The sequence below is a fragment of the Suricata suricatta genome, chromosome 2, assembly GCF_006229205.1.
Source record: "Suricata suricatta isolate VVHF042 chromosome 2, meerkat_22Aug2017_6uvM2_HiC, whole genome shotgun sequence".
NCBI classification, from domain to species: domain Eukaryota; kingdom Metazoa; phylum Chordata; class Mammalia; order Carnivora; family Herpestidae; genus Suricata; species Suricata suricatta.
In genome coordinates this window covers 41,844,739-41,869,577 of record NC_043701.1, presented here as the reverse complement: position 1 = coordinate 41,869,577, position 24,839 = coordinate 41,844,739, and the positions used below count along the sequence as shown (strand labels likewise).

General features: G+C 42.0%; 1 protein-coding gene and 1 long non-coding RNA gene across 4 annotated transcripts in view; one reads left to right on the top strand and one right to left on the bottom strand.

Moving 5' to 3' along the window:
• The first annotated feature begins 353 nt into the window (after positions 1 to 353).
• Positions 354 to 24,839, top strand: part of NPSR1 (neuropeptide S receptor 1) — a 146,499-nt gene continuing 122,013 nt past the window's right edge. For both annotated transcript variants that reach the window (XM_029955951.1, XM_029955945.1), the window contains exon 1: positions 354 to 509. In XM_029955951.1, the coding sequence (XP_029811811.1) occupies positions 354 to 509 (156 nt within the window). The remainder of the gene's footprint in view (positions 510 to 24,839) is intronic.
• On the bottom strand, positions 22,061 to 24,601 carry LOC115305721. 2 transcript variants are annotated; one of them, XR_003914968.1, is made up of 4 exons: positions 24,515 to 24,601; positions 23,986 to 24,068; positions 22,532 to 22,596; positions 22,061 to 22,290 (listed from the first exon to the last, which is right to left on the bottom strand). It is a non-coding gene; the product is annotated as an uncharacterized LOC115305721 (long non-coding RNA). The 2 variants fall into 2 exon arrangements; XR_003914965.1 differs by lacking the exon at positions 22,532 to 22,596.

Here is a 24,839-nt window from a genome sequence, read left to right as displayed (position 1 = left end):
AGCCGGGCAGGGAGGCCTGTCTTGGGAGCCACGTGGATCACTGTGGGGGAATCTCCAACCTGTCCTGGGTAGAGGCCCAGCCCGGACTTGGGGGTGAAGAGGCTGTGCCGGCTACTGGATCAGAACTGCCCAGGAGAGAACAGCACGAGGATCCTCCCTGGCGTCAGGCAGAGCTCTTCAGGGAGGTGGGCTCCGGGAGGACTCCGTGCCTCTGCTCAGCCGAGCTCCAGCCAGAAGCCTTAGGAGGCAGAGAGCAGGTGCAGAACTGCAGCTGCTGGCCAGCTCTCGGAGGGGAGCTGGACTGTTCCTGGGCTGTGGGCGTGGGGACAGCCAGGCTCAACTCCACCTGAGCCATGCCAGCCAACCTTACCGAGGGCAGCCCCGACGCCAGCGGCTCCAGCGGGACCACGCAGACCCCGGATGCTTCCCCAGCCCTCTGCACCGAAACGGTGACTTTCACTGAAGTGGTGGAACGGGAGGAGTGGGGCTCCTTCTACTACTCCTTTAAGGTAAGTTTCCTGCTTTGCAGTCGAGTGGATTTTAAATGAGACAAGTGGAATTTAAGAGACCCAGTAAAACTATCATTGCCAATACCGTGAATGGGTATAGTTTGTTTTTCCCACCGAAAAGAATAAAAGGAAAAGAAAAAAAAAAAACACCAATGAGTTAAAGCAAGTTTTTCATATTGTCCAAGGACCTACAGTGTATTTTCTTCTGAATACTGGGCTTTTGTTCTGCTGCTGAAAACATGTGAATCCTGAATAGCATTTATGTTAACTTCATGCCTAAGAGTCTGCAGAGTGGATGATTTTATGTTCCCCCTTTGCTTAGATAAAAGCACTTTTAATTAATTCTATAGTAGGGCTTGAAATGCTGCCTGTTTCTTGTAGGGTTACTGCTGTGTGTCCTGCTAGGAACCTCAGAGCCGTGGAAAGCCCACATCCCCCAGGACAGTGCCTGGGGTAACCAGGGATATTAGCAGCAAGGGGGGAAGGACCACACTCGCTTTTTGATACTATGCTTTGAAATCTGTGAGAAATAGATTCTTTGACTGTAGTTTGTGGTGCCATCGTTTGCAACAAGTTGCCTCCTAGAACAAAGGCAGAATCACACTTTGGAGAATTTTACCTTCAAAGCATCTAAGGACCATATTGAGGAAATGATCCTCATTAAACTAATCCTGCTCCCTCTTTTGCAACAAGATTGCAGTCAGAAACCAGGCATCTGGAAAACGACAGCTTTCTGCTTCTTGCATCAGAATGCAGGATGTCAGGGTATTTCACACGCTGCCCAAAGATGCATTAAGTGATGGCTATAATTCCCAGGTCTCCAACTGGCTTTTTATAGCAAAAATGAAAATGCTTCAAAAAAAATTCTAGCAGTTATTTTTTTTAATCCTTTGGGTGTTCTTGAAATGATTTAGTTTTTACCCCACAAAGTAGAATTACTGTAACATCCACCTCTCTACCGGAGCTTTGCGTCTTTGCAAACCCTCAAAATAAAACTTTCAGCAGGGAGCAATCCTGGGAGGCCGCCTAGTGCTCCTCAAAAAACCAAGAGACAAAATAACAAAGCAGAGCCTGAACAAGTCACTTAGTTTGGCTCCACAACCCAGCCCCTCCAGACCACCTCCTAATGCACGCACACACACTGCCCAGCTGCCCAGCTCCGTGACAGAAAATAGAAACTGAAATTGGAGTTTGTTGCCAGTTACCTTTGACTGAATAATCCCTTTTATGAAATCAGCTTGCAGACCCGAAGATTCTGTCTTGGAGAAGCAGGCTCTGTGCACCCAGAACACACACACAGAGCTCCTTCTCAATGACAATGCTTCTGAAGCCTCTTTGATATTTATAAAACATGACAGCAAACAGAATGAAGAGAGAATGGCCATTGCAAAAGGGATAATAATCAGCAATAAGGCAATAATCAATCTCTCCTGAAATCTTGCTTGCCATTTTTTGAATCTAGCTCCTAAGTGGATATTTCAAATATTCAGACAAACAACCCCCAGCTGGTTCTCGTGTTTGTATTCTGTCCTAGCGACATCATCTCTAGGCACAGATGAGAATCACATCACTTTTTTTTTTTATATCTCATTCCTTTTCATGTTTGCCCTCAAACAACTGGACCACTGGACAAGGAAAGAAGACAAAAGACAGGAATTGTTTATCCAGGAGCTTAGAATGTTTCATTTTTTGACCCAACCAATCATTGACTAAAACCCAGTGATTTGTCGTTCCGAGGCGGTTGGTGGTGTTTGTGGGAACCTGGCTTCAGTGTCTCAGGGTAACTTTTCCCCAGGGTTCTCTTTGAACAGGGCAGTTCTGTTACACTGTTGATTCAGGAATGATGGCGATGCAAACCCTTATTCACTGATCCTTTTATTTCACACACTTCTCTAGAAGAAAGCCAGAACTGCTCCTCTTTACTATCTCCCAAATATGCCCTTTTAATCCCTGTTCTCTACCAAAAACAGTTAAAAAACATAAAAATAAAAATGGTATCAGCAGTAAAAGTAGTCAAACTGATAGCAACAGGAATACCCTTACGTCTCATCTGCCGTGGGCTTTCTTAGTGCCAGGAATTTTTCTAAAGGACTTCTGTGAAGTATCTCATTTAATTCGCCAAAAGTATGGTGTATCTTCTCCATCTGGAATTGCCTTCCACCTTCATCTGTGTTTATAGAAATTCTACCCACTCTTAAATTTCTTTTTGAATTGCTTCCTCCTTGAAGCCCTCCCTTGACTCAACTCTGAGTTCCAGTAGTGTCAAGGAGTGTAACTGTCATCTTGCCACTAAGTCTATCTTCAACTGCTACCTCAGTATGTGTCTAGGAAATAGCTAATAGTCATCAAGCTCCTTTAGGGAAAGGAACGCTTGGTTTTTGTTTCCTATTCTCCAGAAACTAGCACCAGCAAGACAAGCTCAGTAAAAGTTTACTACATAAATGAATTGTCGTATTCTGTTTTCGTCACCTGCCCACGTTTTGTCAGACTGGGTAACAGAAAGCGTGCTTGCTCCGTAACAGAATCGGAGGGGTGGGGGATGGTATCTTGTTAACCACGACTCCACAAGGCAACCCCTGCCCTGCCTCGTCTATCCCCTCTGTGCTGGCCAGAGTTCTTCTCTGCATGAACGTTCAAATCTTCTTATCCCATTTCTAAGCCAAGGTGATCAAGGTAAGTTCTGGATCCCACTGGGTAGGGTATGGACTTAGCTGTGGTGCCATAGACTAGTACCTAGTACTGATTTAGGCCTGAGAAACTGTACCTGCCATGTTGCAGCCTTACAGTCTCAGCAGTCTTGTTCAGTCCACACACCTGGGCTTCTGACTTAGTTTCCTACTTAGCACTCATGTTCTCTGAAGCCCAAAGCTCTCTTGGCAGGAGACAAGACTTACCTATGTAGATCTGGTTAGCTTTTCCTTCTACAGGCTTAGAAGTTACCCCCCCCCCTCCCATTTCCATCCCCAAAGTCTTGCCACCACTCCCCACTGCTCTAACCTAGTCTGTCATCCAAGCATGTGCCTGGATATAGGCAGGAAGGTTAGAGGTGAGTTCACCACCCCTTTCCTCTATCATCGGCTTCATGTTACCAATCCTATGTGGTCCTGGGTTCAAGGTTCCCAGCTCAAGCCTTGGGTTCTTTCATAGTTTCCAATTTGAAGGTTCCATCTACTTCACCTCTTCAGTTCCCAGTGACAGCACTAAACTCTACCAGAAATTCCCTAGGAAGATTGAACCTGGCTAATCAGAAAGTGAATGGAGGAGGTGAATATAAACCTGTCCAAGTGGAAGAGAAAGATGAAACTCTTCATAATAGCCCTTCATTTTGCCCTTGAAGGTGCTGGCAATGTTTCTTGTATCTCTTAATGGTGAGAAAATTAATTCAAAGTAACTGGGAGAGAAACCTGTCTGAATGAGTAAATTGGCAAAATTATGAAATAATGCAAATGAACTCATTTTTTATTACTCTCAGGTGAGGGAAGAAACATCAACCAAGATTGCTAAATATTACCTAATGACGATCTTTTATTGAATCTTCTTCAGTAGGTTATTACAAATGATATGCCATTAGTCTAACTATTGTTTATATGTAAATGGCTGCTGCTAAGTGCTTGAGGGTGATTGGACACATTTTTTCCCTCTTTGTTCACGCAACCTCTTGCCTACTGTCTTATTGTTAATATTAATACACCTTTCCTCTTTTAGTAAAACAAAATCAAATTCTAGTTCAACTCATGTCCTCCTTATCTCACACAAGGCTTTAGCAAGGACTCAATTGAAAAAAGTTTACATAGACTTGCTTGTTTTCACTGTATTTCAGTTGACAACTCATTTCTGAGAACTTGACCTACCTACTAAGTACCAGCATTTTCACCTCAAATGACAGTGCCTGTCATTTCAGCTTCTTTTTGCCCACTGGTTCGAACCCTCCTCTTGTCCCATCCCACCTCTTCGGGACTTGTTTGCCTCCTTCCCATCTTGGATGCCAGGACAGTATCAGAGATGCCCTTCCTGGAATCCAGGAGCCCTCGGTCCCTGACCTTCCCACGTGATCGCCTGCAGATGACAACACAGGCCTTGCCTTCACATCATGCACTCGAATATGCCCTTCTATGTGGTTTCACTCCGTGGGTTCATTTTTAGTACATTCAAACAGTTGATATGTGGCTGTTCATAAAGAAATGATGACAAGGTTTGCTCAATTAAATAACTGGTAAAGGTCTGCTATTTACCACCCGTCTCTGCAGTGCACACCTAGCACTGTACTCTCCACCCCCTACTGGGTAGGCTCTACCTCGTCCAATTTTACTCTGTGTCATTGAGAAGGACACAGATGCTGCTGATGGGTTCCTTGGGGAGGTCCTGCAATTCCCAAGCTGTGGCCTCTAGTTTGTGAGAAAGGAAAACCTGTTCTCTTTGCTTTACTAATACATCTGACGACAGGAAACATCATCTTCGTTCATTCCAAGTGAACTCAGAATTGAGGTTTCTCAGCCTCTGAAGGTCTTTCCCATTTTCTGACTCAGGGGAGGTGTCTTGGCTCTCGGGATGGTGTCTCCGTTGTGTGATCACATGTGTGTGATGGGGGTAAGGATGGGGGTGCAGCCTGAGGAGGGCTCTGGGCAAGTCGGCACCAGTGGAGATGAAAAGTCATGTCTGGCCTTCAGAAGTGGACACCCTTGTTCCAGACCCTTGTCTGGATCCCCATCGGGCCCAAGTCAGGACTACACTGCTTTTGGAAGCAGGGTGCCTTTGTCACACTTCCTTCAGGGATACAGCTATCCATACCTCCCTCTTTCCCTCGATCAATCCTGGTTAAATTTTTGTGTCCTCCTCTACCAGCTCTGGGCTGTGGGAAACAGAGTGGTGTCATCTCTGGTGCTGCCTCTACCCATGTGACGATCACTGCCCCCTCATGATAGCTGGGAACCTACCCCCCCCCCCCCAAAACTGCCATTCCCTGGTTCTTACGCAGTGATTGGACTTCAGCACCCTTTGAATCCTGTGCTCCCAAACTCAGCGAGTGTTATCTCTTCCTTGTTTTCTACTGGGGGCAATCCAATACCCTCTCATCAGTGTCTACCCTTCCTCACATTCTATACCACTGTTGCACTCTTACTGGCCTCCTCTGTCAACCTTTCTTTATGGAGGGGAGACTGACTGCACTGTATTCTTCCGGACTCATTATTCTAAGCTCTCTGCTCTGAATGCTCAAAAGACAAGGGGAAAAGCCATTTCTTTTCAAGGTATTTGAGGCATTTTTTTTAAAGCCTGACTCTGACTTGTTTCTCTCTGCCCACATTGATAAAGATAATACCCTGAGGCGAGAGGGGTACAGCTCTCTGGCAGCCTGGGCTGAGGAAGGAGCTATCAAAAGAGTAGAAAGGACCACATCCATTTATGCTTCAAAATGTCACCCTATCATCCTGTTGATATAGTGGGTAAGAATGTTTGGAGCCATGTACTCAGCCGTTGACAAATATAACTTCATTCTCCTCTAATTGAACCCAGCTTTTCTCTATGTCTTAGGCGACGCGATTGCAGAGGTAGCGTAGTCATAGCCAGGTAAACCCAGGCTCTCACATATTCCCCGTCGTTTTAGTGAGGCACAGCCTCTAGAGCCAGACTTCTGGAGTCAAGTGCAAAGTCCACCACTATCTAGCTGTGTGACTTTGAGCAGTTCACCTCTACTTCAGCCATGGTTTCCATGTCCGACAAATGACACAAATAATTTAATGTCTTTCAGAGGACTGTTGTGACAAGTTAAGTGACAGAATGCTTGTGAAGCCTTTCAGAAGATTGAGTGGCCTAAAGTGTTCAATAAATGTTAGCTATTCTGTCCCCAGGAACTGGTTGTTTCAGTCTTTCCTAAAACTACTTCCTGAGAGATGAGGAGCCACCGTACTCCCTGTGGAAGAAGCTTTTGAATATTCTAAGAGACACCACTGCAGTGGAAGCCCTTTAGGGCGGTTTTAATATGCATTAGGTCCTCAAACAGTGGTGGTGAATTGAGCTGTTTCTTTTCTCTCAATTAGACCATGAAAAATGTAGAGTCAGATATTTAAAGAAGATTCCATTTCTTACTTTATCATCTTGATATAATGTCTAATTTTTATGTATGCAAGCTTAATGGCCCACTACAAGAAGGGCTATTTACAGAAATGGGAAATTATGCCCTAACCAGCAGAAGAAAGGATCGCCTTCTACTGTGGCAAAAAGATTTTCTGGGCCACAGGATGGCAAAACCACTCAAGGTCATGATGAAGTCATTAAGGAGTAATCCCCAGGGTTCTCTTCTCTTTCTTTTTTTTTCTTCCTAACTTAGGCAATATTAGTGGCTGTCTGAAAATGATGGACCTCTTACACCTGTCAGCACTTTACAGTCCACAGCATAATTTCACATGATTTTTTTTACCTACCATCAGCTCTAGGAGAGTTTAAAATAGCATTCTTATTTTTTAACCACAGGTGCACATGACATCTGAGAAAAGGTAAAGGTGTGGACTTCCTAATAAGTTAGAGAAAAAAAAGAAGAAAAAAGAAACAAGATTCTGCTGCTGATTTTAGTCAGGATAGGTTAGGTTCTGCAACAGTAAAAACTAAACCCTGGGTATCTGTGGTTTAGCACATCAGAGATTTCTTTTTCTCTCACATCCCAGTTGCAAGCAGGTCGAATTGTAACTCTGCTTTCTAGAACAAAATGGTTTCCGAGGAAGAACGCAAACCTTTCCTTATCTTCTCTGGCCTAAAATGACACATGACTTTGACTCAGTTCCATTGGCAAGAATTTGTTAGGTGATGGGCATGGGAAATGGAGCTTTACTGAATGTCCCCAGTGGGGATGGATGGTTTGATTTTCACCTTCTATAGGATGAAACACAAATTCTTTGGCCTGAACTGAATATGTTCATAACCCCTATATATTATGTAAGATACACACATGAGCACACACACACACACACACACACACACCACTAGATGTCAATTGTAGAAGGACAATTCTAGATCCTAGTTCCCTAGCATAGTGTCTGACACGTAGTAGAAAAATGGTCAAGAAATACTTTCTTGGATGAAAGAGCACATCAAGAAACAGTTTGTGTCACGGGGCACCCGGTGACTCAACTAGTTAAGCATCTCCCTCTTGATTTCAACTCAGGCCATGAACTCATGGTTTGTGGGACTGAGCCTCATGTTGGCTCTAGCGTGGAGCCTCCTTGGGATCCTCTCTCCCCCTCTCACTGCTCCTCCTCTGCATGCACTCTCTGTCTTCCTCTCTCTCAAAATAAATAAATAAACTTTCAAAAAAAGAAATAGTTTGTGTCACAAGTTTATTCTTAAGGCCTCAGGAAATTAATGTGAACATATAAGAGTGGGTAGAGTCTTAATCCTTATTCCATAAACCATTATGTTTGAGTTTTAAAGGCACTGCGATCTGGGGGAATTCCTGACAGCAGCACCAGGCCATATGACGGAAGTGTGTGTAGGCAAATCTTTATTTTTTTTAATATAACACAATTTATTTTTTTAACATAGCAATTATTTTCCATCATTTACAATACAGTAGTTACAATGACACTCCAAACAGAAAAGCAAAGTAAAAAATCAAAATGCCAACTTCTATTTCATGTAATTAGACTTATACAGAAATTAGAAGGTTAAGTAACAACTAGTTAATCACCTAATTTCACAGCTATCTGAAGTGGCAATCGTTATACAGCAGCTTATCTATGATACATTCAAGATAAATGATATAGTTTATTACTTGCCCATAAGCTACAACACAGCCTGCTTAATACCTTTCCTTAAATTCCACCTCTATACTACAATATAGTTGAGGTCCATGCAAAAAAGTAGCTACCTTTTATATAGGAAAGGGATGATTAAGTCTTTGGTGCTGTAAAAGCAACTTCATTTAAACATAACCACCCCCACCACCAAAAAAGCAAACAACATTCAAGGTCTAACTGTACTTCTTTTCATGCTACCAGCTCTGATTCTGCCTCCGAGGCCTGCAACCGAACCATCTCTGAGCCCCAGAGCATGAGGCAGGAATTGGGAAAGGCAGGAGTTAACATTCACATCCCAGCTCTCCATTGATGTGTTCTGACACCTGAGTATAGGGGTTCAGCCACAGAGATCCCCTGCAGGGTACAGAGGGCTAAGGGCACCATCTGTGGACCATAGGACCTGCTGCAATGGGGGGAGTGGATTCCACTCTCTGTAGTAGTAGCTCGATCGAGCAGCCACGCACGATTCCCATCTGCTGCCTCTGGTCACAGCCTGCAGAAACTGTGTCTGTCTGTCCCATGACCAGTGAGACTACAGCTCCTTTCTCAGGAGAGGACCACATAGTAGGTACTAGCGAACCAAAAAAAAAATGTTCACTGTCTTAAAGGGCTGGTAAACTAACGCTTTAATTCGACAAATATTACTAAAACGACTTCAGCCTTTTAAGTTCTTAATACCTATAGATAAACATAAATAGTTCTCACTCAATTTAATTTAAATTTTAAAGTACAATATTCTATTGAAAGATAAGTCGAGTGTAAATATAACAACACAGAATGCAGTCTTTTAAACTATGTTCTTTCCTTCCCCATATAACCCTTTGCCCTAACAAACTGAGAATCACAGACTGGTTTGGCAGAGCATTACCTTAGACACTGGGGCTTCAGAGATGAAAGAAACAGGTATCTCGCCTTCAGACAGATACCAGACATTTAGTCAGTAGTTATGAAGGAAGAAGTTGCAGTCAACCAAAAAAAACGGAAAAAAAGATGTGGAGGGCCGGCAGGGAGTTGAATAAACAGATTGAAAAGAAGCATTTCTGCATAAAAAACCAAATAGATCTCATAGAAGACAAGTAGAAGGGAAGCTTCAGGTTTAGATGAAAGAGTTAAGTAAAAAAGACCCAAGGGGATCATTAGACTAAACAATATGGGTTTTTCTTTTTCCATATAAGCAAGATCTTTAGAGTTTTATTAGCAAAAATGTTAACAGTGAGCCCTAATTTGAGAGAGGCGAATCAGGCTGCAAGGTGCCGGATGGACTGTATGGAGGGGACCCTGGGGACCGAGAATCAGTTATGATGCCCTGATGAGAAGTGTCAGTGCTCAAGCAAGGGCTGTCTTGTCTGAGAGTGGGGACGAAGAAGCAAGAGGCTACCGTGTCAGGTCACATGCAAGGTTTGGGAATCAGAGAAGTGGGCTGAGGCAGAGAAGGAAGACGATATGCAGAGTTAAAATTGATAAGTTGATCCCAAAATGTATATGGACAGGCAAAGGAAATTGAATAGCCATAACAATTCTGAAAAAGTATAAAGGAAGGGGACTCATGCTGGCTGATTTACAGACTTACTGTCAAGTTCAAGTGAGGTATTGAGCGAACACTAAACATCCAGAAATGGAAAAGAAAGAGGCCCACACATACATGGCCAATTAATTTTTGACAAAGGTGAAAAGCAGTTCAATGGAGACAGCAAAAACAGGGCTGGAACAAATGGATAACAAACAGATAGAAAGTGAATCCCGACCCGAAACTTACACCTTATAAAATGTAACCCCAAATGGATTATTTACCTAAGTGTAAAACCTGAAATAAAACACCTAGAAGAAAAGATTGGAGAAAATCCTTGTGACCGTGGATTAGGCAGAAATTTCTCACACACGGCACTGAAGACACAACCTATCAAAGAGAAAAATTGATAAATATGGCTCTATTAAAATTAAGAACTTCTATCATCTGAAAGATGCTATAAAGAAAATAAAAAGACTGGGGACCCCAGTGTCTCAGTTAGTTGAGCGTCTGCCTCTACATTTCAGATGATCTCATAGCTCATGAGTTCAAGTCTCACATCGGGCTCTGCACTGACAATGCAAAGCCTGCTTGGGATTCTGTCTCTCCCTCTCTCTTTGCCCTTCCCACGCTCATTCGCTCTCTCTGAAAATAAATAAATAAATTTCTTAAAAAAAGAATAAGAAGACTAATTACATATTAGGAGAAAATATAAATGACATACATATCTAATAAGTAATTTTTATCCAGAACATGTAAAAAAATTCTTAGAGCTCAATAATAAGGAAAAAAAATCTCAATTAAAAAATATAACAATAGTTTTGACCAGACATATCACCAAAGAAAATGCACAGATGGTAAATAAGTACGCAAGAAGATGTGGAACATGTTTAGTCATTAGGGAACTACAAAATAAGCCCACCATGAAATAGCACCACTCTCGTATTGGAAGGGCTAAAATAAAAATACACGGACTGTATCAAGCACTGTCGAGAATGGGAAGCCATTGGAACATCATACACTGCTGATGGTAAAATGCTAAATACACTTTGGAAAACTTGCCATTTTCTTATAAAGTTACACATACACTTATTGTACGACCCCCAAATCCTACTCCTGGGCATTAACCCAAGGGAAATAAAACATATGTCTACCCAAGAGCCTGTATGTCAATAATTACACTTCCTTCATTTGAAGATGCCAAAAAGCAGAAACAAACCAAACATCCTACAGCTGGAGAGTGGATAAGCAGGCTATAATACACCCATTCAGTGGAATATTACTTAGTAATAATAAGGAATAAACTTACAGATACACAAAACAACATGATGCATTTCAAGCACATTCTACTAAGTGAAAGGAAATCAGACTCAAAATGCTTCATACTGTCATGATTTCATTTACATGTTATTGTTAAGAAAATGAAACTCTAAGGACAGAAACAAAGCAGTGGTAGCCATGGGCTGGGGTGAGCACTGCAGTGGGCACAGGGGAATCTTTTTGAATGCTGGAATTATTCCCTATCTGGATTGTAAGGATGGGTACATCTGTCAAAACCCACAAAATGTACACCAATAGGGTGAATTTTCTTGTGTAGAAATTATACCTTAGTAAAACATTTATTATCTAGAGTTTTACATTGTGAGTTTAATTTTCAACCAAATGTGCTTCCTTTAACAATCATAAATCCCCAAGTGACAGCATAATGGAAGTAGAGCTGAAGCCTCAGGAAGACCCAAAACAGGATCTAGATTCAGAAGATTAGCACAGAGTTCAAGATAGATGAGCCTCCAAAAGCAGCAAATATGGATCAAATTGGACAGAAAGATGAAAGTCCCACTTTACAGAGGTCTTTGCTCAAATGTCATCTCCTCAAGAGTCTTCTTGGACTCCTATGACACTATCACACATCTGTGCCTGAAACTATGCTCTGCGTCGACCGAAACTTCACCTTGTTTGACCCTGCATCTCCAGTGTCAACAACCATATGGCCCTGATTAGACCCTCAGAGAGTCTTGAAGAGTGAATGAACTCCATTGTGGACTTAAGATAGGCATAAATATTGACAAAGAACTCAAGGCACAGTTCTATGAATGCTTTACCAGGGTCCTCTTTATTCTTCCTTATAAGTAGACATCAACCATTAGCCTTTTAGCATGAGTTTTAAGTATATAATAGCCAGTATTGGTGAGAACTAATGATGAGGCTTCCCAATTTTGGAGAACATCTACAGATTTGTGAAAGGCATTGGATGACTCTGGAGAAGGCAAAGGTGTGCTCGGGAACAGACGCTGAATGGACAGTACTGTTTGGTTGACCCCGTAGCTAACCTCAAATCTCTTCTCACTTTCCCAGCTAAATACTTGCTGTCCTGGTCTCCCTGGTGGTTAAAAGTAGCTCAGTTTGGGAAACTTAATTGGAAAAGCCTGTGAGATTTCTGATAAAACGTTTCTCCTCTTCCAATAAAAGGAGAAAGATATGGCTGGCATTTTATTTTTCCCCTTCTGTCTGCCTTGAATTCTGACACAATGCATGGAGCTGTGGCAGCCACTTTGTGCCTGCAAGAGAACAGCCAAGGCAAGTTCGATGGGTCAAAGACAACAGCCACCTACCTTCAGATTTCTTATTATATGAAAAAAATATGTGTTTAAGTCACCATTAAGTGGAATTTCTTTTATTTTTGAGCTGAACAATTTCCCAATAGATACAAAAACCAAGTCCAAAACTACATGTTTAGAAGCCAGGGCCTTGAAAAAGGGCCACAGAGAATCAAATCGACATTTCATTTCTTTTATTCCACATTTGGCTGGTACAAGGTTTTCTCATCCTGCTATTATCCAGATTACAAAGGCATTGAATAGAGGTTTATAAACACTGATTCAGACTGGATCGTATGTATCTGAGTAACTAGGAAAATATCTCTCCCCTTTCTGAAAGAAAAAAAGCCTTAAATTTTTCAGACTGATTCTCCACATTTCGGATAATGACAGTGTTATTCACTTGGGCAATTTTATGACAAAATGCTAAAAGCACTTTTAAAGTATTATCTTAAAAAACTACCCAAAACATTAGGTCATTTTTTCATGACAGCTAAACAAGAAGATTTTCTATTCTTTTTCCTAAAGTGTAAGGAATCATATCCTTTCCTGACACTTAAAAAAAAAAAACAAGAAAAGTGTGAGACATGGACCCTGAAACCAATTCCATGCTGTGTAATCCAGAACACCTCACAGAGCTGCTTTCCCCTCATGTAGCTCTGCCTTGGAAGCAAGAGCCCAGCACTGACTGCTTCACAGCAGGATGCTGGGAAGGAGCCCATTCTCATGTAGAAGATGGATTTTGGGGGAGAGAAGGAGGAAGGCCATCAAGGAGGAGTTCTATTCATTAATCTCCTCTGAGAGTGCCCCCAAGCTGAGAGTGGGTGAGCAGTGAGGGAGGGCCGATGTCCTTCCCCTTGAAAGCCAGCCTTCCAGGCTCTCCACCACCCAGATTCCCCACCCACCCACACTCTCTACTCGCCAACTCTCTACTCTCCTAGGTTCTCCACTCACCCAGATTCTTCGCTCATCCAGGTTCTCCACCACCCATACTCTCCACTCACCTAGATTCTCCACTTTCCAAGTCTCCATTTACCCAGATTCTCCACCTGCCAATACTCTCCACATTCCCAAATTCTCCACCTTCCCACAGTGTCCACCCTCTCAGATTCTCTATCCACCCAGATTCCCCATCTCCCACACTCTCTACAGGGTATTTCCCCATTACCAAAGGCAAATAAAACAGAAACTTCCAGGGACTCCTCCCCCATTTGTGTTTCATTTTTGGAAGAAAAGAGTTCTCCCACAAATAGAAGTAGGTGATTGGAGAGGAATAAGAAGGAAGCATAACCTTGACACAAACAACAAGGGTCAGGTTAAGCTTTCCCACATTGTTGAGAGCTGTCCTTCCCTTCGCTATCTCCGCTGCCTGCTCTCATATCTGCCTGCCCAGGCATTCAGCTTGGACCTTCTACGCTCTGCTGTAAAAACTTTTTATCTCCCTCTTTTCTCTAGTCCTCCCTCCATCTAAAACCATTCTTCCCCATCAAGCTGATTCCAAGTATCAGCATAAAAACCTTTCTGAATACAGGAGTTCTTTCCCTGTGGGGTCTCTCCCCACAGCCCCCTTAACCTTCAAGGTTATTTGCATTTTAAAGAGGATTTTGCTTAACATAAGCAAACCCCTACTCTCTGAGCATCCTGAGCAGAGATAGTCAAAATCATAAGGTCTAGAGGAATTGCTGGAGTTCCTTGAAGAACTGACAGCAAGGGAGTAAAAGGTTCCCCTTGATTCTTCTTTTTCCAGCTCCCAAAGGCTCCCAGCTCCTCTGCTGGGCTGGAGCTCTGATTCACCCAGGCCTGCAAGGTTCCAGGCTCTGCATCTGAGAAGAGGTCTCCCCACGGCACTCAGTATTCTATTCACGTACAGATATTGAGCCGAAGTCTTTGCTCAAGGACCATTATTCACAACTCATAATTTAATAAAAAATGAAATGGAATATTGTTAGGGCCCAAATGCAAGTTTCCTTCCTTTCATCTGGTATTGTGGACTATTGCCTTTGGCAACACATAGCAATCTATGCAAATAGAAGATATTCTTTCAACCGAGGATAAATTTAATTTTCTTTCCAATGCATTATTTCCTTTTGAGGATTTTTTTTGGCCTAGGTTGAGATAAAAATGCAAAAGGTATTCAAGAATACAGAAACTACTTGCCAAAACTCAAACTTAGAATAATTTGTTGAATGCTGTCAAGCACTTTGTTTTCTCCATCAATTATTTCATTTTCCCCTTCGTTGTTTGGGTTAAGCTGGGCTACAGTGTGGCAACAAAGAACCAAGTATCATCAGAAAGCAAAAACTATGTTTATTTCCTGCTTGTGCCACATGTTTATTACAGGTTAACAAGGAGCCCCTTGCTTATGGTCGTCACTCAGGGACACAGGCTGACGGAGGCCCCATCCCAACACAGGGTGCTGTGATACTAGGGCCAAAAGACAGACAGACAGACAGAAAATGTGAACCCTGCCCTGGCTTTCATAGCTACCCAGAAATGACACACATCACTTCTGCTCACAATTGATTGGCCAAAGTCACTTCACAGTCAGCTCTGATATCAGTGGGAAAAGGAAAGAGCACCCTCCCTCTGGGAAAGACAAGGGCTGTTAGTGGTCAGAACTATGTGTGCCGCTCCTGTAACTCTGAAACAGGCATCAGTGTCTTTGATTTACTGAGAGAAAAGGCGAGGCTCAGACAGAATGATCAGTTGTCTACAAACGTGAACCTCGTCAAATCTGGTTTAGAAGCACATGCTTTGTCCACCATAACCGAAGATGTTTCACAGAATTCTAATTACTTGGACTGTGGACAAAAGTCTAGGAAAATGCACATATTATATACCACCATATATAATGTAGAAGCCTATTTAAACTTCTGAGAAGTCTTACAGTAAAGAAGCCAGTTTATCTCTGCTTAATCAGAAGTTCCCAAATTTATTTGACCACAGAACATTATGATGTCAACTCTAATAATATGCGATGGAGACAATGGTCCCTGGAACACACCTCAGAAAATTCTATGCCACATCATGTTCTCTCCCCATGGAACTTGTGGAATAACCTAACAGAACCATCTTTTTGGGCAGATGAGCCCAGAAAGGTAAAGCCATCTTCCCAAGGTCACACAGCCAATAAATGGTACAGACAAGACAGAACTGTAGTCTCTAGATATCTAAGTCAGCTCCTGGTTGATTGTGGAAGGACCATGAAAATAGAAGGATACTTTATAAACTGGAAAGCACTAACTAGTCAAATGTAAGGTAGCATCAATTCTTGATGCTTAGATCTACTGAAATATATAAAATATCTGAATAAATGAAAAACGTGCAGTGCTTCAAGATAGGAAGGTTAAATTGTATGAAAATGTCAATTCTCAAATTACCTAATAATGCTTAAAACAATTTTAGTCAAAACTTCAATGTGATTGTTTTATTTTGACAAAATAATGCAAAAGCTTATTAAAAAAACAGGTGAGAAAAATGAAGAGATTTTAATATAAATGCTAATGAGGAAGAGGGATTTTTCCCTATCAGTAATATAAATCTGCATTAAGCAAAAACATTTCAGAATTAGCACAGCAATTGGCATCAATAATAATAAGCAATTTGACCTAAAAATAAAGTTCCTGTGCATAAATGAACTTAATGGGACAAAGAAACCACAAAAATTAGTAAGAAGAAATGCATATTTTAGCAATGAAAGTAGAGTGTGGGTGGGTGATGATTCTTACATCACCAGTTTCACTTGGATTTTGAAATGAAATTTTTACAAAATAGCTAGAAAAAAAGTTTAATTATCAGACTGATTTTGGGATGAGCAAGAACTTTCTCAGTTTAAAAATAAAAATTTAAAAAGAAACAAAACCAGAAAATTATCTGCAACAAAACTAATTATGTGTCCTACTATAGATGGTAATAATACATAAGTGTATGACAAGTATAACATGATTAAAGCTTTTAATATGTAATAAGCACATAGAAGAAAACATATTTCTCATGGAAAAATGGGCAAAAGAAAAATAATTTTAGATTAAATGCAGAGTTGAACATATAAAAATATTGTTTGCTAGTGTCTGAACAATACAAACTTAACAATGAGACATATTAAACTGGCAACGATTAAAGAAAAATACTACCTAAAGCACATGACAGTTCTGTAAAACTGTTATGAGAATATATCAAGACAATTGACATAAGTTTTCTGGAGAGTAGTTTGGTAACAGACAGCAAGTCTAAACAACGTATCTGCACTTGGACTTAGTAATTCTGCTTGCAGGACTGACCATAAGAATATAAAGAAAAGTTCACAGAACGTTTGGACACGGTCTTATGTATTAAGTTGTTTTGTTCAGTATGTATCTGGTAGTAGAAGAGTAAAATTATGATTTATCCATAGGATGGAGTATTACGCACCTCTAACAATCATTGTTTTCATTCAATGCTAAAGCTTTCTTTGAATCATGATAAACTCTCTATATAATATATTCCAAGTTTTATAAGCTATGTAGGTACATGCTGAGAAAATATGGAAGGAAATATAGCAAAATAAGAAACTGAGAAATCCTCTCTGGAAAGTGGGTTTTGTCTTTGTTCTTTTTAAAGTGTTTTGTTAAATTTTTGACAGTGAACAGCTATTACTTTTATTATCAGAAACCATAAAATAATCATATAAAATACACCATGCAGACTTTTAAATATATTTTACACATTGCATTTCCATAAGAGCAAATGAAAAGATTGACTTTTTTTTTTTTCTGCAGAGAAACCTTAAGAGAGTTTCTAAAAGGCGCCTGAGAGCAAGGCACCTTTGTGGCAGCAAATATGCCAAAAAGAGGGAGAGGTTCCAGAGAATGTACTGGCCCCTGAGGCTCACACGTGGAAGGGTCTGGGGAGCTGCCCGTGTCTCTCTAGCAATGACACATGTGTATGGGGGAGGGATGTGGTCTTGAATAATGAAGGTTATGCACTTTCAGAGCCACAGCCAGGAATTCAGTGGGAGCAATGCTGCGATTTTCCCATTTCATTCCTTTCTCCTGTCTCTTGTATCACTCCCCTTACAATTTCTCCGCACTCCAACCCCCGACTGAGATTTTGATAGTGATTTCTGGATTATGCATGCACCCTGCGAATTATCTGTTCCTCTGAAAATCCACTTTTCCAATCCTGCATCATGTTTCTATCATTGTTGGGTTGGGCTGAACCACAAAGTGTTCCTTGAACTTCCATGATAAGAGGAGTAGGAGGGTGGTTTAGACAGAGGCAGGCATCAGGCTAGAGGACAAATCTCTAGGGGACTTGTCCCTGCTGGAGTGACTGAGGCTCCTGAGTATAAGCCTAAGATGATACGGCAAACCCCACCAACACCCAAGCGGCTCAGGTTGGAGTTATGCTTGCACCTAGGCAGGTGGTTATGTCTGTTGGCCTTAGATAGGGTCCCATGGAATGACTGACGAGAGGTAGAGGGATTAGTGTCCGACCCTGGGCAGGGGAGGCTTGCAAGACTCAGAGAACATGTAGGAGAGCCAGAAATGCAGACGAGGAATGAGAGGACGAATGGAAACCAAGGCAGATGACTAGCTGTATGAATCGAGTGCACGCTAACCCATTAGCCATGTACACTCTGTTGACCAACCGCCCAACTTAGGTGCCCAGAAAGTGAAGTCACCAGAAGTTCAGGATGATCTCCCTGAAATCCTCACATGGAACGCCTCCGGTGTCCCTTTCTGTTACCCATTCTCATTTACTCCATATCCTGGCCTCATGGCTGTTCCTCCTCATCGCTTGCTAAGTCCTCCCAATTTCTTTTAGCTACTTGAATGTGGGCCTCCTAGATGGGTCTGGAAAGTACAGATTGAAAGTATTAGAGTCTGAACGACAATGGGCTTCCAGGGGGAAAATTCCTTGGACACTTTCCCCCATTTATTAGTACCTCCAGAACAGAAAACAAGTTCCCTGAGTACTTTTTAAATTATGTGGATCATCAGGAAGAATAGTTTTCAGTATATTACATAGTAATTACTTTGTTTTCTACTACTTTGTAGATATTTGGACCTAATTTATCCAAATGTTAGTGTGTTTTTTTTTTAATGTTTTTAAATGTTTAATTTTTGAGAGAGAGAGAGAGAGAGCAGGGGAGGGGCAGAGAGAGAGGGCGACACAGATTCCAAAGCAGGCTCCAGGCTCCAAGCTGTCAGCACAGAGCCCAACGTGGGGCTTGAACTCACAAACCGTGAGATCATGACCTGAGCCAAAGTTGGACACTTAACCGACTGTGCCACCCAGGGGCCTTCAAATGTTAGTTTAGTTTAGTTTTGTTTTGTTTTAATATTTCAAGGGTCTAGAGCTCAAATAGCATTTAAATGTTTCATCTCAGTTCTTGGTACAGAGGAGGAACTTCATTTGTTTGTTCAACAAATATTAATTACTACCTTGACCTGCAGCCCAGTGGGTTTTCAAATGATTTCTTGTATCTGTGGTCAGGTCTATTATGGGAATTCAGATGGAATCTCAGAGTTTCATTGCCCCAAAAACACCCATATACCTTATTTATGATTAATCGAGAGGTCCTCTTGTGATTCAAGACTGAATCATAGGAAGGGACTCATATTGAAATGAATGTGAGGCACAGGTATTTCTGTTGCCGGTAAATTCAAGGATTCACTAGTAACTAAAAAGCTGAATCAGACAGTCCATGCAAATGCAGTCCCATGCTACCAAACCCTGATTGAAATGAGAACAATTAAGCAACAGGAAATTAACATTGTTAATTAAACATGAAATATAACCCATGGTAGTAACGATAAAACACTCCAGACCAATAAGTAACCCTTTCTTGTCAGAGTAGAAAGAGCTGATGCAGCTATTCAATATGTCCTGGAGGCTAAACTGAGAAATAAATGTTAGGCAGTGAATCACTTCTCTGTGCAGTCTCCATTTGAAGGAGATAAAATTGTCTTCTGTCCCTCATGGTGGTGGTGTTGAGAGGTAGGGCAAAGGCAGTTAAGATAGTGAAGACAATTCTAGACGGAGCATTTCTTTTTCTCTTGGTAGTAAGTTCTCCTAACTCAGGGCAAAGATCTAGAATGGACTTTGCCCCATTTTTTAAAAAGTTGCTTTTCAAGACACAGGTCCAATTTCTCATTATTAAGCCTTCCATTTGCTCTGTGACCACAGTTAACATCCATAAGTGGCCCCTATCTGTCCTACTAACCTGAAATGTTTCACATTCTTCCTTCATTTATACTACTACCAGAAGTTCTACTCTTTCCTCTACTTCTACTTATCTTTCTCAGACTCCATTCAATATTAATTTCTCTAAGATGCACCTTTTGACGAACCGTGACCAGTCTCTCCTCAAGTTCTCTTACATGTCCCTTATTCGGAATTCTAAAAAATCTCCATTATAGTAGCTCACATTAATTTTTTTATATATATGCCTCCACCATCACACTATGAGTTCCTTGTCTTAGTCTTCCTCAAACTATGTTGAACTTTAGTACTAGATTCTTAATAAATATTCGTTAGAATTGATTATACAGAAAGCAAACCAGTATGTTTGTATTCAGAGCAACATGATTTCAAGGACAGTTTCCCACTTCTGGTCTGAATATCACGTCTCTCTCTCTATACATACATACATATATATGCAAGATTCTCCTCTTAGGGCCAATACCTCTCCCCCGATATACTACATGAGTTCACAGCCCACAACTTGGCCCACAACTCTTTTGGACCATCTTGGTCCACAGCCATGCTGTCAACCTCAAAAGACCCAGGCCGTGAGAATACCTCCCATCTCATTCACATTTCTGTATTCTTCAAGCAAAAGGTCCCTGTCAGTTTGTCCCACCAGCCCCTAGTCAGAGAGTGCAACCTACATGTCTGTCTTGGGCTCCTGTTAAAGTAATATGAAAAGTTTTACAAAAAATTTAAAACTTGAATGTACATCCCCACTTATATGTAGCTTTCTATAATTTTATTTTTGCATAGTAATTATTTTATGGGTTTTGTTCCATATTTTTTCATAATTGGGTACTAGAAATGAAGGCTCTCCTGGGTAATTGTACATGGAATTCTCTGGGCAAAGCAGTTTGAAAAGGTGAATGCGGACAGGAGGTTGTGAAGACAATAATTCAGTTGTATTTGAGAAGGTGTCTCCCAGATGGCTCCTGGCAGGGTGATGAAAATGCAGACTTTCAAAAGGCACATTGTCAGTTGTGGGGTAGAAGCCAAGGCGTGCACCCTGGAGCAAGCCCAGTCCCACCTCCGAGCCTTCTAGTTGGCCATTTCCTGGTAGTGCTTCTGGAGCAGCAGGTGAGGTGAGACATGGGGAGAAGTCGGCACAGACGCCTGAATGGGAGGTTCCCAACTGTGCAGAAATGGCTAGTTCCCAGGGGCTTCTAGAGCCCCTCGATGTAGCTCATTCCCCAAGTCTAATCAAGCAGCTTCAGGAATCCAAAGCTTTGTAGTCTGTTCCTACCTGTCTCGCTTTAAATTGTGTGCTCCCTGCAATGCCTGGTGATTCATCCTCAATGAAATTAGACATTTTCAGATCTTTGCTTGATATTTGCAGCCCACCTAAGCAAATTAATCGGGCTTCCAGCAGCCTCAGAGCCTGCGTGCTGTGAATGACAGGTATCATATGAGTCTCAGAGACAGGAGAGCAGAGTTTCTTTGCCTGCTCCCTGAGAACTGAGGCTGAATCATAACCTTTCTGAGATTTTATTTCCTCTCCTGGGAAGTACGAGATGTTTGCTCCTTCCTGTGTTTGAAGGATTCATCTTCAACATCACAAAAATAACCATGACCATAAAATGAACCATGAAAATGTGAAGGGTACAGAAAGTTCTGTGATTCCTGGAACTGATGATACAACTGCATCTTGTATGGTATTTATGATTACAGTTATGCGGAAATCCTACACTGCTCCAGTGTCCATCCGTCCACACACATACCGACCATTGACCTTACACTCAGTCCTTCAGGACACAGTCATGAAACTGACCCGAGCCCCTGACAAGTTTTGGGTCAGAGGAAAATGAAGATCTGTCTCCCAACTGAAAATTGAACATAAATGAGGCAACTTCACCGCCTCTGGTTCCAAACTGTAACAGAAAACTACTATAGTAAGCAGGGCACCGACTTCTCAGTCAAGTAAAGCTGTGTTCAAATCCCAGCTGCAGCACTTATGACCAAATATTCCAGGCTGGTAAGTTTTTGAGCCCCATGTCCTTACTTAGAAGGTTGAGGGCAGTGACATCTCATTGGTCAGTTTGTGATGATCCCATGAGCAATATGTAAAGCTTCTCAGATGATATTTGGTACATGACAATCAAGAACAAACACTTATAGTACATCTACTATACATGACAAGCTAAGTGAGTCACATGCTAGATTACTGTGATTCACTCAAATAATGTTAATTCCCGTTCACACTATAACTGTCAAAGATACTTTGACCTTTTTTTAAAATTCCAGTTTCCAGGACTCCTCTGGAAAAATGGATCCCCATTCCTTGGACTTGGATAAATCATGCTTTATCCTGCAGACAAGTCTGACATATCCAGCATTAATTACTAACACCCATCTAAATGTGTTTCCTGAGTTAATTCCCATTTCAGATAACCTGTTCTGTTATAGTTCTAATTACCTTTTCACTTGTCATTAACTGTGCATCCATCCAACAGATATTTATTAAGCACTTTCTATAGGGAAGACAGAATTCCAGCCTGGAGTGGTGACGTGGACCTAATGCCCTCCCTCAGGAGCATCCTTCTGGCCTTCCAGGCCTGTTCTATGGATGAAACCCCAAGGATCAGCCCTGTGGCAGCACCAGCATCATCAAGGGAAGCCTGCAATCCATGGCTCTAAATCCCCGGTCTTCATCTTCTAATCTGTAAAGAGATGACATCACTGAATGTCTTCATTACTTTGAATTTGAAAACCAATTAGTCATGAGCCTAAAACCATGTAACTGAGTTGAAAACACTGTAGTCTTCATCATTGCAAAATTTCAAACTCACCCATTGTTGAGCATCTGGCTGGAATTTTGCCTCATGTGACCACTAGGGGGCATTTGCTCCCCAACTATATTCTGCAATAGTTTTGAGAATGATGTTAAGAAGCCGTCCCTACCTTGGGGGGCAGAGGGTCTGGGTGGAAAGCTGGCTGGGCTTAGGTGAAATTCCAATAGACTGGAACTGAAAATAGGGTGAACAGGGTAAATTCAAGCATCGTCCTGAAAAGGTGAATTATTTATAAAATACTCCTCAAACCTATATGTAGTACATGAAACTTAGGAAGGAGATAAACCAGTTTTTATTGTGCATATACTATGAATCAGGTAGTGAGCTAGAAGTTTCCATTTTCATCATCATATGTATTCATTACAAATATCCTGCGACAGGGTATCTTCATTTTATAAATGAGAAAACAGGCTCAGATTAACACTTACCAATGTAATACACATCTAGCAAGTAACAAAGAATCTGATCCCAGGTCTGGCTAGTTTCAAAGGCTACCCACTTTTCTATTCATTGCCTGCCTGATTGTTATAGTCAAATGCCTCTGAACTTGTTTCCTCAATTCCCAAATCCTCGCATTACTGGGGGATTTGTGTGTGTCTATTTGTCTGTGTGCACGTGCGTAAGAACACGATGAAGAAATGATCCTACAGGTAAGTGTTTGCATACCTAATGTCCCTTGTATTACTTGGTCAAAACGAGATTCAAACTTGGCTGTGCACAATTTATATACTCTACATGTTTTATTTTCCCTTATATTGCCAACCCAACACCTATACTATAGACAATTAATTGATTTTGAATGAATTAATAAACAAAGAAGTAAACATGGCTTTTAGGAAGACTCCAGAAAGCAAGAAGGGGGCTGGGGGTCTTCTTCCATCTGAAAATTTCCAGAAGCTTCTGAGGTAAGGTGAGATTGTCTTCAAATAAAGAACACTAAAGCAGGAGCAGGGGCCCTGATTTCACAGGACCTGCTCAGTCTGCGCTATAGACATCATCCAATCCCAAGGAGAATAGACCCTGACCTGTTTACGGAGAGCCTTGGGTCTCCCAGCCCAAGCACAGTGACTGCAAGCTTCTAAGAAAAGGCTCAGCCAAGCTAGCACCGACTGTGCCAGCCCTCCTGAGGCCTGACTTCCAATCCACTGATCTATCTAAGCAGGATAATTTGATTTGCAGTGTTTGTCACTCTGTGCTCCCAGCAGAACAGATCTGAGCTCCAAGCCTGCTTTGAAGATATTGGATGCCTGGGTCGGAACTGTGCGGCACACACTCGAAGGGAACAGCGCTCCGTGCCCACTGAGAGGCCGGAGGTCTTCCACTACAGAGAAACTTGATTTCAGGAAATCTGAACTTCAGTGTCAGCAGCGTGATCAGCAACATGCCATGTGAAAGGCAAACCATTTACCCACTTCAGTGTTGTTTTTTCTGGAAATGAGGCCTGACCGTAACTTACCACAGGTAGTTGGTTCTGTGAGGAAAGTAGAGCATTAGGAGAGAGACATTCTGGAAAAACCAAACAAAATAAAAAACAACCAACCATTGACTTCTAGTTCCAATTACCTGAGTTCGGTTGATTAAATCTCCTCCTCCTTCCGCTTCTCATCCAGAAGACCTTCAGGGTACAATCTTAGTTGAAAAAAGTCCTGTGGCAGAAGTGGAAAACAGAAGGTTGGCCCTACCTGCTGCAAAATGGGAAGAATCCCCATAAGGTAGAGAGTAGGTAAGACGTTCTGAGGAAAGGGCAGACAGACTCGGTGAAGTAAGAGACTCTCCCTGGAAAAGCAATGAGAAGAGGCTGCCCTCAGGGGATTCCTTTAAAAGAGGAGTCCAGAGCCTGAGGGGGTGTGGGGGGCAAGCGTCTGCAGGACGTGCACCCAATGCCGCAGGCTCCACGGAGGAGAGGGGGCTGCTCTCCTCCAGCTGAGGAACGCGGGCCACGGACCAGAGCCGTGGGTGGCGCTGGTGAAGGTGGAGTCTCGCTAAGGAGAACAGCCCCGTCTCCACCACCTTCCTGACACTCCAGCGCTGCCAGCAGAGTAGCATGCCTCCCTCTCCGTCTGCTCCCAGACTTTGCTCTCTGCCCACTCACCGCGGAGATCTGGCTCCCTGATCTGGCGAAGAAGCATCACGAACATTCTGACTTCTCTCTTTCTTCTTCATCTGAGGCTGAAAGAGCTCAACGGAAATCAACCCAGCACGGGACAAGTGTGGAAATAACCCCTCACACCACCGTCACCCGGGCTGAGAAAGTTTGCTGGACTATAATTTGAAAAAAGGAACTTCTTGAAAGTATTTTTCTCTGTGAAACATTTACTGAAAGAAATGGGAGAAAATCTTGGAAAATCTCTCCTTTGTATTCTCAGTGGGGCTTGACAGGACTGTGTGTCTATATCTGCCACACCACCAGCTCTAGG